At 34.4% G+C, this 14,606-nt stretch overlaps 1 protein-coding gene across 1 annotated transcript in view; it reads right to left on the bottom strand.

Moving 5' to 3' along the window:
• Window positions 1-406: 406 nt before the first annotated feature.
• Window positions 407-14,606, bottom strand: part of RIT2 (Ras like without CAAX 2) — a 377,829-nt gene continuing 363,629 nt past the window's right edge. The window contains exon 5 of the mRNA XM_017529725.2: window positions 407-899. Coding sequence (XP_017385214.1) covers window positions 672-899 — 228 coding nt within the window. The 3' untranslated portion in view covers window positions 407-671. The remainder of the gene's footprint in view (window positions 900-14,606) is intronic.

Here is a 14,606-nt window from a genome sequence, read left to right as displayed (position 1 = left end):
AGAGATGACATCCTTTTGCCACAGCCCAGTGCCTTCGCTGTGGTAATTTTGCCACAGCTTAACTGAGACAGAGCACTGTAAATGCGGTGATATTTCATTCAGCTCTCCAATGACCCCAAACCAGTTCCTATTATTAATAATTCCTTTAAGGTTTATCTCTGGAGCATTCAAGAAGAAGCACCATGACTTCTACAATTAAGAAAAAGACCAGGCTGCAGATTTCTGTTCTGAATTATTTCCTGAGCTTCTTCATTATTTACTGAGATTCCTGAAATGCAAACAACCAGAGTGTTATCAGGCAAAGGCAGATCCCCTGAGCCTTTTATCATTCTGGCTGCAATTTTGCATATTTCCTTTATAACCAGACAGCATACCAAATGAAGCTAGACTCCTCTTTAAAAGGAAATGAGGCAATTGGAATGTCAATTTTATTTAGTAATATATTGTAAAAACTAAACAGCATATCCAGCTGATTGACAAAATCCATCCAACTGTTAAGGGCAAAACAAAACTATCTCAAGAGGTACAGTTATGCAGATCTTGCTTTTACCTACAGGCAGATATTTAAAGAGAGAGAGAGAGAGACAGAGAATATTGAAGCAGAATGCTACATATGGAATTGTCCAACTGATGAAATTCAGAGCGAGTGAGGAACTCAAAAGCAGAGATTATCATGTCATATTTTCTCTCTTCTTCTTCAAAGAGCCTTTAAGCTTCTTCCACAGGCTGTCTTTTCTCTTCAGTTTCTTTTCCATCAAGGATGGCATGGACTCCTTCTTGCGAATTTCCCTCACTAAGCCATGAAAAGCATCATCAATACAGAATCTGAGGGCCGCAGAGGTCTCAAAAAAACCGCAGTTATATTCTTGGGCCAGACTCAAGCCTTCTTCTGTAGAAACCTAAGGAAAAAAAATAATATTAAAAAGACAGAAAGAGAAAGACTCTTCAATTAAAAATATGTTCTCTATTAGAGCTATGGACCTCAGTTAAATTTAAAAATATATAAAAATGTGATAATTTGTTTTAAGAGAGAATCCTATAATTTGAAGGACAAATGAGAAATTAGAATCCTTGAAAGGACGACTGATTAAAACTGATTAAAAATTGAACTAGAAATCAGCTCTCTGGAATTCGAAAAAGCAACATAGCAAAGTGGTCAAAGAATAGCTTTATATTAAATATGTTTGTTTCAAGTACCAGCTCAACTACATTTTAGCTTTGCAAACTTGGGTACATTTCTTGACCTTTTTCCCCCAATTTCCTCAACATAAGATATTAATACTTACCTCAAAACCTCTTTATTAGGATTAAGTGAGGTCATCTAAAAGAGGCACATGCTGGGCACGTGTTTAAAGTTCTATAAATGTTAGTTGTGACTATAGTCCAGAGCCTTCATTTAAGTTGAAGAGATGAAGTTGTCATAAAATTTAAAAAAAAAATGATCTCTCAGAAGAAAACAAAAAGCAAACATCACCATTATGGGAAAATAAGTCTCTATCTAGCCAAGTATTCCAGAGCAGGTTTGAGTCTCCATGAGTCTTTGGTGGCACTTACTACCCATGCTGTGGTTCATGCTATTGTAATGGATCTCTAGAGATCATACAAACTGACTGAGGCCAAGGACCATGTCTGTCTCACTCACCATTCCTTTGGTATCTACTATAGCTCTTGGTGTCTACATCATCATTAGAAGTATTGAAAGAGTTTAAAGAATGATTAACAAAATTACCCAGGGTTGAATAAATATTAGCAAAAATATAAACATAAATTATGTACATACTTTAGCATAGTGGATTATATGTCCCTGTAGCTGGTACTAACAATCCTACTCAAAAGTTAGTGCTCCCATAAAGCCCTACCAGATTATCTGTCTGAAATCCTGAGTTACCAGGACTCAGAATTATAAATAGACCCCCCAGCTCACGCATGTTGGATATGTGGTATAACTAAGAAAAAAGCTTTATTCTTTTAAAAAGCTGTTGACATTTTGCAGTTGTTTGTAATCAGGGCAAAAATCAACTTTTTAAACTGATACACCACACCATATGGTTAGTAAGTAGCTTAGCTGGGGTATAAAAATCTATCAAGTCTATCTTTTCCCAAAGACAGGTTATTCACTCTAGTCTGTGCTAGATTGATTTCATTAGTGGCTGTTAAACAGAGATGAGTAACTTGTCACATTTTTACCCTACAAGATTATACATGTCTGGATTCTCTTTTTTTTTTTCCATTCCTGCTGGTAAACATACCCTTTTTTTAAAGCAAATTTCTATCTTAAGCAAATTTCTATCTTAAAATAACTTAAGAAATGCAGTGAAAATAACGAACTAAAGCTAATAACATTCTGGCTTATCTGCAATTGGGCAAAGTTATGTTTATTAAGTAACTTCCCTGATTTTCAAATTATCACAAGTGATAATCTTACCAAACAGTATGACAGTGCATAATGTAGGTTACCATTTATTTTTCTGTTATCTGGAAGAATTTCCCTCAACCAGAAGCTAATGGTGCTCATTTTATGCTTTTTATAGCAACACAACAGTTCTGGAAATATTTTCTATATTTTTTGGCTTTCATTAGGTTATACTTATATTAATACAGCCTAAATGCCTTTGTGGCTTATTAAATATTTTTTGTTTTGTTGCTACACTGCTTTTTAGCAGCTAAGGAGTAGATTTTTGGCAGCTCTGCTCCAGACTGTCAGGTGGGTTCTGGTGTGTTGCTCTTATCCTTTTATTTTAGGACTCAGGCTATGAGAGCCCTCTTATAGGGGAAATGATATTCCCATAATATAGTGCAGATGCACAAGAGGCAGAAATTATTTTACCTATATCCCAGTGGCCAAAAGACACATGGAGAAAGCTAAAGTCAGTCAGGCAGGACATATGCCCAACTCACATTGAAGCATGGCAAAAGTGGAAGGAAAAGAATTTTAAGGAAGAATTGAATTGATCAAATTCAACATAACTGCATTACAGTCTCCAGTTTTAAAAGACAAAGACTGTCCAATCAGATTTTACAAAAATCACTTGCAGTTGCAGTACCTTCTATATAAAGACATAGAAAGTGAAATTTGAATGGAAATTTACACATGAAAAAAGTTGGTATATTTTAAGGTACAGTTTAAATATCAAAGTAGACAGTAACTAAAAATACAGCATTATTTGAGTAAAAGGAAATATTTAATAATGATAAAGGAAGATATTATAGTAATTAATTCTTGTGCACTAAAAATATAGTCTCAGTGTAAATTTTGAAAGTTGACAAAATAAAATCCAAAAGCTTCGTGAGATATTTTAATGTGTCTCTCAGCAATTGAAAGAACTGGTAACTCCTACTAACATGACTCCACAAGATAGGGAAAGAGGGAATCCTCCCAAAATCATTCTATAAAGCCAGTATCACCTTAATACCAAAACCAGGAAAGGACATAACAAAAAAGAAAACTAAAGACCAACATCCTTGATGAATATAGATGCAAAAATCCGTAAAAAATTACTAGCTACCTGAATCCAATAGCATTTCAAAAAGAAAATCCACTGCAGTCAAGTGGGTTTCATACCAGAGATGGTTTAACATACGCAAGTCAATAAATGTGATACGCCACATAAACAGAATTTAAAACAAAAATCACATGATCATCTCAATAGATGTTAAAAAAAAAAAAAACAAAAGCATTTGACAAAATCCAGCAACCCCTTGTAATTAAAACCCTCAGCGAAATTGGCATAGAAGGGACCTGCCTTCATGTACTAAAAGCTATCTATTACAAACCCACAGCCAATGTAGTACTGAATGGGGAAAAGTTGAAAGCATTCCCCCTGAGAATGCGCATGTGACAAGGATGCCCACTCTCACTCCTTCTATTCAATGTAGTCCTGGAAGTCTTAAGCAGAACAGTCAGACAAAAGAAACAAATAAAGGATATCCAAATTGTTAAAACTGTTGCTGTTTGCTGATGATACAATTGTATGCCTAGAAAACCTAAAGGCTCATCCAAAAAGCTCCTAGACCTGATAAATGAATTCAGCAAATTTCAGTATACAAAATTTATATACAAATCAGTAGCTCTGCTGTACACCAACAGTGACCAAGCTGAGAATCAAATCAAGAACACAATCTGTTTTACAATAGCTGCAAAATAAATTCAACAAGTGGTGTTGGGATAATTGGCAGGCCTCATGTAGAAGAGTGAAACTGTATTCTCATCTCTCGCCTTTTACAAAAATCAACTCAAGATGGATCAAGGACTTAACACCTGAAAGCATAAAAATTATAGAAGAAAACATTGGAAAAATCCTTCTAGACATTGGCTTAGGCAAAGACTTCATAAGCAAGAACCCAAAAGCAAATGCAACAAAAATGAAGATAAATACTTGGGACTTAATTAAGCTAAAAAATTTCTGCACAGCAAAAGAAACAATCAGCAGAGTAAACAGAAAACCCACAGAGTGGAGGAAGATCTCCATAATCTACACGTTTGACAAAAGACTATTATCCAGAATCTATGAGAAACTCAAAGATATCTGCAAGAAAAAAACAAACATCGCATGAAAAAGTGGGCTAAGGACATGGATAGACAGTTCTCAAAAGACAATATACAAATGGCCAAAAAATATATGAAAAAATCCTTATTATCACTAATGATTAGAGAATTGCAAATCAAAACCAAATGATACCACCTACATCTACAAGAATGATCCTAATAAAAAAATCAAACAATAATAGATATTAGCATGGATGTGGTAAAAAGGGACCACTTTTACACTGCTGGTGGGAATTTAAACTAGAGCAAACACTATATAAAACAGTGTGGAGATTCCATAAAGAACTAACAGTATAACTACAAGTTGATCCCGCAATGCCACTACTGGGTGTCTACCCAGAGGAAAAGAAGTCATTATACAAAAAAGATACTTGTACATGCATGTTTATAGCAGCACAATTCTCAATTGCAAAATCATGAAACCAGCCCAAATAACAAGTGGATAAATAAATGGTGGTATATATAGATACCATAAATCAACAACTGAATACATCGTGACACACACCCCCACCCCCCCCCACACACACCCACACGTAATACTACTCGGCCATAAAAAGGGAAAAAATAAGACATTTGCAGCAACTGGGATGGAACTGGAGACCATTATTCTAAGTGAAGAAACTCAGGAATGGAAAATCAAACATTGTGTATTCTCACTCATAAGTGGGACTTAAGATGTAATAATGCAAAGGCATAAGAATGATATAATGGACTTTGGGGACTCAGGGGAAAGGGTGGTAGGGGGATAAAAGACTACATATTGGGTCCAATGTACACTGCTCAGGTGATGAATGCACTAAAATCTCAGAAATTACCCCAAAAGAACTTATTAATGCAACCAAACACCTACTGTTCCCCAAAAACCTATTGAAATAAAAATAAATAAAGAAAAAAATAAGTAGATAAATATTCAGTAAGGATACAGAAGATTTGAGCAAAAGAAACACAATCAATCCAATAGACATATACAACATGCTATAGATAACAAATGAAAAAGTCACATTCTCTTCAAGTTAACCTGGAAAATTTATAAGAAACAGACTTTATCCTAAAGTGAGTCTCAAAACATTGAAAAGAATAAAAATCATAGCATAGCCCAAAATAAATACAATTGATCTAGAAATTTAAAACCTCTACAAAATGGCCAAATAGTTGAGAAAAAGTATACATTTAATAGTCAATAGGTCAAAAAAGAAATTATAGAAACATTTTCAAAGTATTTGAAACTGAATGCTAATGAAAATGCAGTGTATGAAAACTTGGACTATCTAACGCTTTATTCACGATGCTTATAGCATTACATGCATGTTTTAAAAAAGCATAAACACTCAAATTTAATAATCAAAACATCAACTACATAAAAGTAACCAGAAAGCTCAGCAAATTAATTTAAAGAAAGCAAAAGAAGGAAATTATAAATAAAATACAAAACAATTATGCAATAGAGAAGAAAAAATCCAACAGAAATTTTTTATAAAGATGTCAAAATTTATAAATCCCAGGTAAGACAGATTAAAGGTGATAAAGAAAAATAAGTTGTAAATAATCTTAAGAATGAAATACTGTATATCACTACAGATACTACAAACATAAAAAAGACAGCATGTGAACATAAAGTTTGTCCCATTATATCAGAAATCTTAGGTGGAGTAATTTCTGCCAAAATAAAATTTTCAAAGCTTATACTCAAAAGAAATTCTAAATTGTCCTATATACACTAGAGAAAAAAATTAAACTTGTGATATAAATCTTTCCCACAATTAAGTCTCTATAACCAGAAGTCTTCTTTGATGAATATGTGTAGATATAAGCAACAAAGGCATATGCAAATTGTTTACAGTAACATTATTTGCAATAGCAAAAACAAGCAAGCAAAAACACTGAAAGCAACACAAACCTTATTACCAGGAGACTTGATAAATAATTTGCTATGTATTAATACAATACTGTTCAATATAAATTAATGACATACTATTAGATATACAACTTATATATATTATATACAACTTAGATAAATCTTACAAACATAATACTGCTGAGTGAAAGAAATTAGACCTAGGGAGTATTGTTAGTAAATGTTTAAGTACAGTTTTCTGTTTACAGAATATGGCAACATATAATTCCCATATACCCCACATTAAGTTTTCTCTATTGTTACATTAACATGTTACACAATTACATTTTTAGAGTTTAAAAACAGAAAATCTATTGTTTATTGTTAGGAGTCATATAGAGATTCCTTTTGAAGGACATACAAGGAAGCTTTCTGGGCACCTTTAATAATCTTCCATTATTAACCAGTATGGTGATTTTAGGTGAGTTCATGTTGTTGTAATTTATAAAGATCTATACTTATAATTTGTGTATTTTACATAAAACTGCAGTTAAACACCCAATGAAATAAATGCATTGTAAAATATGCAGCACTCCCTTTTAATATGGAGCATAATTTTGTCCTCCAGTACAGTAATATTTCTGTAGCTAAATATTGCAACATTTACAGCAAATAGGATATATAAGATCTCCAAATAGACTCAGATCACATCAAATCATGCTTTGTCACAAAAATGAGTTGGGTCTGGTTAGGCTATGCAAACAAATACATTAAGAAAAACTTTTGCTTATTACACTAGTTTGGATTTTTGCGTAAATCTAACCAATCAGATGACAAATTATAGATTTGTATTTTTGGTGTGAAGGTTCAATATCATAAAGACAATAAATCATTTCAAATTAGTGAAAATACATTCAAACCCTGAAAACCTTTGAATCATAGGATGTCATACAGGGATTCTAAAATTCATAGAGAAGAATAAAGGCACAAATAGAAAAGAAATATTTGAATTCTAATAAGAAGGAGGTAGGAAGAAGAATAGTAACAATAATATTGGTCTCACCTGATTAAGGCTGTCTGAAAAGCTATAATGGTTGGTTCAGGAAAATGGGGCATTAGTTACGGGTTAGACAAATAGTCTCATTACAATACAATAGAGAACCTAGAAAAAGATCAGCGTATCTATGGAAGCTTTTTGTATTATTGGGACATAATTCCAAATCAGTAGAGAAATGAAAGTGCTGTCAATGGTTCCCTGACATTGAGTTATCATTTTGGATTATTTTTGACCAAGATGTATGAGAGTTATTTCCACCAATATAGAAAGGTAATTTTTCTTTAAGGAGAGAAGTAGAGAGGGATTGAAGTTAAGTCTTTTGCTAAATCCATAAAATTTTTAAGCATTAAAAAAAAAATGTTTAGGTGTGTATATATAGTACATATATATATATACATACATATACACACACATATGCATATTTTATACAAACACATATTTATAAAATATTTCCTAATAGTTAAAATGTAAGCATCACTAATAAATTAAGGACATCAAAATTCAATTAAAAGTCCAGTTTAATAACCAAGCTCGATCTGAGTTAAAATTAGCAAGCAAATCCCATGCAAAGGTTTTTGCTGGAATATTATACAGCAAAACAGCACCTTTAATAAATGATATAACTAAATATTTCATTTTTTATAGCAGGCTGAAGCATAAACTGTGTCTATTCATTACTTTGATAAGTAATGTAGAAATCATGGACCCCATAATTCAAAGCATAAAATGTAGTTGCATATCATTTTCGATTCACTATCAAAATATTAATTCCATAATATCTAATGGAAGAATAACATTAATTTTCACATTTGCTATAATAATATCTAATGGAAATTAAACTACTTTTCTATATTTCCTTAAAAATTATATCAGTAACCTAAAGTTTTTATGTTTTAAGAAAAATACCTAAAGTTTTTATGTTTTAAGAAAAAGTTTTTATGTTTTAAGAAAAGTGAAAGCATACTTTTCATGTTCCAAGAAAATACATTTTCATGCTTTAAGAAAATTTCGTCTCATACTAATATTGACAAACCATACATGTCACTCCTACCTTTGACCTTGAAATTTGTATGCCATAAATTTAATGCAAGAATTTGAGTCCAAACATGTCAAAAAACCAAGCCCAACACATACTAATTTTTATAGATTTCTGGGTTTTATGCTTACTGTTATGGTTCATTTGAAGGCCATATTGCAAGAGCATCATAGGGAGTAATTATTAGGACCATAGCAGTCCACTAGTGGTAGCCTGACTGGTTTGGAACTAGAATGTATTACAAGAAGTAACAGCTCCCATATTAGAATTGAAAACTAAGGTAATTAACATATTCTTTTAGCATAAGATATCTTGTCTATCTGAATTTTAAGTAAAATTAAATTTTAAGTAAAATTAAATATTGAATATGCATAAATATTCATCTACTTGATATAGTAACTCCTAAGAAAGAAGCACAATGGTAGAAAGAAATTAAATTTTCTTATTTTTCAAATGAGGAGTTTCAGGTTCAGAAAGGTTAAGCAGTGATTAAGAAATGGTTCAAGGTCACACATCTAATTAAGTAAAATGTCCATCAGTTTCTACAATCTTCCATTAAGCATCGCTTCCCTTCTTTCTTGCTGTCTCTCAAGGCGTATTTTCAGTTCCCTGTGCTATGATTCTGTGTATTAGTTGATTATTCTGATGTGAGGTTTTACAACTTAAGATAATTCTTAAATAGTAAACAAATGGCACACAATATTTTATATTGCATCTACATGAAAAGTTAAATTTTAAATAAATATAGAAACAGAGGGGAAAGAAATGTTGCAGAGAGATTATTTTAGGGGTAGGAAGCAATTGATGCAGATATCATTATACCACAGTGCCCCTCAATTGCGAAAAAACAAAACGTTTTTAATTTAATGTGCCACCTGGAGGCCTTAGAAAGCAATGGAAAAAAGAAGGAATAAAGAAAAATGTTTCATGCAAGTAATAGAAAATTTCAGTAACCCAGGGGTGCCATCATTTTAATATATATGACCTTTTTCACCGAAGGAGATCACCATGTAATATGCCAGGTACTCCCTGAAATGCCATTTCCCATCTGCCAGAGGAAGCATTAGAACACAGCCACAGCTGCATGGGGGGTTGATGAGACCACTGGGGCAAAAAGGCAGGCCGAGACTGTTCTAGTGCAGCCCAGCTGCTAGCGGGAAACGGCAAGCATCCTGGCCAATTAGACTTTCAGTCCCAACAATCTGCTGACTTCAGGAGCTTCTTAGCTCTCTGCATATTTTTATCTTTTACCCGAGCTTGGTGAAAATACAATACATTAAATTAAATTAAGTTATTGGAAAGGTAGTCAGGGTAATGGTGGTCGCCTAATAAGCTAACACCACAAAAGGAAACTCTGACACTGTTTTGCTGTAATTGCTAACCTTGAGTGAGGGAGACTGGCAGAAAGATGGGTCTGGCTCTTCCAACAGAAGCTTTGCAAGCAAAAATCTTAGTGGTTCAACCTACTGGGTGCTGGCAAAATGCTTAGTGCACACAGCAAACTCTTTGGGATTATTTTATATATGTTTAATACATTCTTGTCAGTGTTTCACTCCCTTTTTCCCATGAAGTTATTAATTTTCATTATGCAGCCTACATCATCAAAGTAGCAGAAATCAAAATTTCCTGGGAAATTTGTAACCAACATATCTTATTTGCTAACTTGAAGGAAAAATGGCCCAAACTTGAATTATTCTATTTTTGTTTTCTTTAGTTGTATAATTAATTTTGATCAATTTTAATAATATGAATGGCCTTGCCAATTTTCTTAACCAGTTCTAGTGAAAATACTTTTGCTTTATTAAACTTGATTTATACGCTTAATATGAGAGTAACTTTTTTTTAAAAAAGATCATCTTCCATTTAAAGCTAAGTGCTTAGATGTCATCTCAAACTCTTTTTGGGAAAAACAAAACAAAGCAAAGCACTGGCAAGATGTCCCATCCTTAGCTGCAGTAACTGACATATGGAAAACCATTCTTGACAGATCAGAGTGCGCTTACAGGGTGTTCCTTCCAAGAGTGCTCTATCTGCTCTGCTATTTTTCCCCAATTATCTTTTTTAGATGGGTGAACAAGTCTGCAAACTAAGCAAAAAACTCAACTGGTGAAGAGATGTCAGTATCTTCTTAGCAGGTCCCTCTTTAGGAGGGATTATGTTGGAGCCTCCTTCTCTTGTACTATAAAAGAGCAGGGCAAGAATCCTCCCTTGCCTTCTTTGTGGTAGGGAGAAGGAAAAGAACTCCTGGTCTTGGTATCAAAAACTCAGATTTCCACCTCAGTTCTTAGACTGGGAAGGGGTGTGGATTGGGGAAAGGGAAAGGTAGGAGTCAACAGAGGCAATTTAGTTGTGTGCTTATCTGTAAGTCTCTTTAGAATGTGGAGCACATTTTACACCATAGAGCCCATTATTCCTCAACATATATTTTTATGCCTTTGCATATTGCTTTTCCCCCTCATCTAAAAAGTCTTTCATTTTTCTTTTCTCTCACCTCTTCCAGACCTACTCAAGGCTTCACGGACCAATCTAGTCAGTCTATGGTGACCTTAGTGGCCACTGTTTTGCTGTGTAGCTTATCATCCTTGGCGGAAGTTCATAGGCCTTAGTTGCTTTATCTCACCAACTAAACTGCAAGGGAGCTAGACAGAAACCATATTTTGTGTTATTTTAATCCTCATTGTGCCACACAATCAGCAAGCCACACACTTACTTGGCAGTGGCAGGTGCTCATGAAATATTTAATTTGGATGATGATGAAAATGACACCAAATAAACAGTCAATGGAGACCACAGAGTCCATTATAATGAGTTCATAAAATTGAAATTTCAGAGGCCAGGATATTGCCCTCAACTGTACTTTTGCTATATTGTGGGCTTCAGCAAATGCCTACGATTGTGCTATACTGGGTAAGAGTATAGGTTCCGGAATCAGATTACCAGGATCCAAATTCTGGCTACACCACTTTTTAGCCGTGAATTCTCAGGGCGTTTCCTAGACTGTGATTTAATTTCCTCATAAAATTCTACTTTATAGAATTGATAATAGGATTCAATGAGCTATTACATGAAAGGCATTTACATAGTTCCTAGTATACAGTGTACACCCAGTAAATATTTTTGGTTGGTTTGTTCAATGTCTGAAAAGAAGACAGAAAAAATTTTAACTTCTTTTCAGACCACATTTTATCCATGTTTATAAGTTTTTCTTCTTCTCACCATGACCTACCAATTCTCCATATTATTTCTGTTTCCCCAAGCCTGATTCATACCACTCTGCCTCATTAACTATATCCCATCATATTCGATACATGCCCAGTACTATCTTCCTGCCTTCAATTATTTGTAGTTTTTGTTTCCTCTGCCTGAAATGTGCTCCTCCACAGGTCTCCTCCTGGCTGTTTTCAAGTCCCCGCTGAAATATCACCTCCACTGAGACACTTTGCCTAACCATACTCTTAAAAGCATTCTCACACATCCCCACTAATGCTATCTCATTAATTTTTTTTTTTTTTTGATTGGAAGGGCACTAAATTACTATCTGAATTCATCTCACTAATTTGCTGATATGTATTTTTCAACACCACAGGTATGAAATAAGCTTAGTTATTGCTGAAAATGTCTGTTTTGTTCACCTCTGTACCTGATCTCCAGCTAAATGACTGGCACTTAAGAGGGCTCATTATTTGTGGATGACATCACTGGCACCCAGGACATGGGAATACATCTGAGGTTATAATAAACAGAGGAGTTGGTTTTCAACTGAGACAAACGAAAAAATTAAAGGGAAATCTCAGATCAATGACAATGGTTAGCACAATGTACAGCACTGTGGTGGCATTTACAAGGAGTACCCAGCCCTGTGTTAGTGGTTCTCAGCTTCCTGAGAGAGGGAGTCTTAATCTTAGACCTGAACGGCATGTAGTAATTATTTAGGTTGGTGAGGAGGGGTGGGATGTTGGGGGAACAGGAAGGAGTCTCAGTAAAGGGACTAAGAAAGGCCTAAGGCAGAAGTGATCATGGCACTTTTGTGGGATTATCAGTAGTTAATGTGGTTTAGACCAGAGCACAAGGGAGAAGAAGTCAATAAGAGCACAATCAGAAGAAATTAGTGAGTTTAAGTGTCTAATTTATTCAGATCTGTATGAAATTTGTTAGGAATCCATCAAATAAGTAATTTTTAAAAAGCCTATTTCTTGAGTGCCTACTATGGAAATGTAATAGGTTTTCTCTCTCTTGCTGTTCTGGAGAGATATTGATTGAATGGAGAGAAAAGCAGGACATAATAAATTAAATGGTGTAGCCAGTCATTCTGGGACACGGGATAGTAATGGCTCTAGGGTAAAGGGTTTTAGACTGCTTTGTACAGGAGACATTTGAAGTCTCAAAGGCCTTGTGCTTTTCATCCCAGAAGCTCTAGTGTGCAGGGAGGAAAGGTTGCCATGGTAGCCAGTAGTTGCTATGAAGGGAAAAAAGAAAAGGTTAATGCTAAATATTTTGCTAACAGCAATATGTGCCTTCTTTTTTGAATTTTTCCCCTAAAGACATTGCTTTTAAATACCTTATTAAAAATAGAAATCAATAAAATTGGGCAGTATGTGCAATATATATAAATGCGGACCTATGCACATGTAAGTATACATACATGTATGTGCAAGACTAAAGATATCTGCACGTTTGCACTAATAAATAAATGTATGTATTTGATGTATACTAAATTGATGGTTCTTCTGAACCTTCAGGGGATTGGTTATTATGAATAGCTAAATTTCACATGGCCTAAAAATGTACTCTTTAAAGACCAGAAAATATTTTATTATTTAATCTATTATGTTAATAAATGTGTATTAGGTAAAAACAGAAGACAAAACCTTACGTATTATACTTGTAACACATAAAACAATTATAATTAAGTAACAAATTATATAACTGTACAATGTCTGGATCTCCTGCAGAATATAAGACCAAGAAGGCAAGGGACATTATATTGTATATATGATCAATTGATGTATTGATCTCCAGCTAAATGACTGGCACTTAAGAGGGCTCATTATTTGTGGATGACATCACTGGCACCCAGGACATGGGAATACATCTGAGGTTATAATAAACAGAGGAGTTGGTTTTCAACTGAGACAAACAAAAAAATTAAAGGGAAATCTCAGATCAATGACAATGGTTAGCACAATGTACAGCACTGTGGTGGCATTTACAAGTAGTACCCAGCCCTGTGTTAGTGGTTCTCAGCTTCCTGAGAGAGGGAGTCTTAATCTTAGACTGCAGAATATAAGACCAAGAAGGCAAGGGACATCAATACATCAATGCTTTGCATGTGAACCACGTTCAATAAACACATTTCCTATCTCTTCACTGAATGGAGACTGAATAAATGGATAGGAAGTTGACCAAAGAGGAACTAACCAATTACAACAGAAGAAACTCTCTATGAATTAACTGGGGAATTGAAAGCTGAAATGTCACTTGAAATGCTTAAGGTTTTAAGTTATTTCCATTACCACGTCCACACAATTCATTTAAAGTCTCAAAACGCTTCATTACATTTGTTGTCAGGTTAAACCATGGCCCTGCAGAATCTTCACACAGAAAAATAAGAAGACTGGGTCGTCATGCCTTCTTGAACGAAATCTGGGGACCACAGTGGCAGATGACTTTGATGAAGCCAAGAGGAAAGCTGGCTCCACAGAGGTATCTTAGCCTCCTTCAAGCTCACTATCAACCTATATATCTTTTGGATTGTATTTGGGAAAAGCATGATATGAAAAGAAGGATGAACTAGAGCAAAATAAATTTGACAGAAGTTCTAACCCTGGCATCTACAGAAAACAAAACTGAACCATATTCCACATTTTCTGATCTTACACACAGGGAGTCAGGCATTTTTTGAAAATATATGTGCCTGTGCTTATTGGCACTGCTATGCATTTATATTTCAATCTTAGCAGAGCCATCAATGCTTTTGTCAATCATTATACTTATTATCAGCCAGTTCCCTTTCCTAGTTCTCATTTAGTTCTTCAAATCCTTCATTTCTTGTCCCAAGTCTCTGACCGCATCCTTATTTTAAGCAGATGCTCTCACCCTCCTATTTCACCTCAGCGAGAAAATAAAAGCATCC

This window comes from Cebus imitator, unplaced genomic scaffold, assembly GCF_001604975.1.
Source record: "Cebus imitator isolate Cc_AM_T3 unplaced genomic scaffold, Cebus_imitator-1.0 Scaffold60, whole genome shotgun sequence".
Lineage (NCBI taxonomy): Eukaryota > Metazoa > Chordata > Mammalia > Primates > Cebidae > Cebus > Cebus imitator.
Note: the sequence above shows the minus strand (reverse complement) of the source record. Positions and strands in the feature narration are given on the sequence as shown.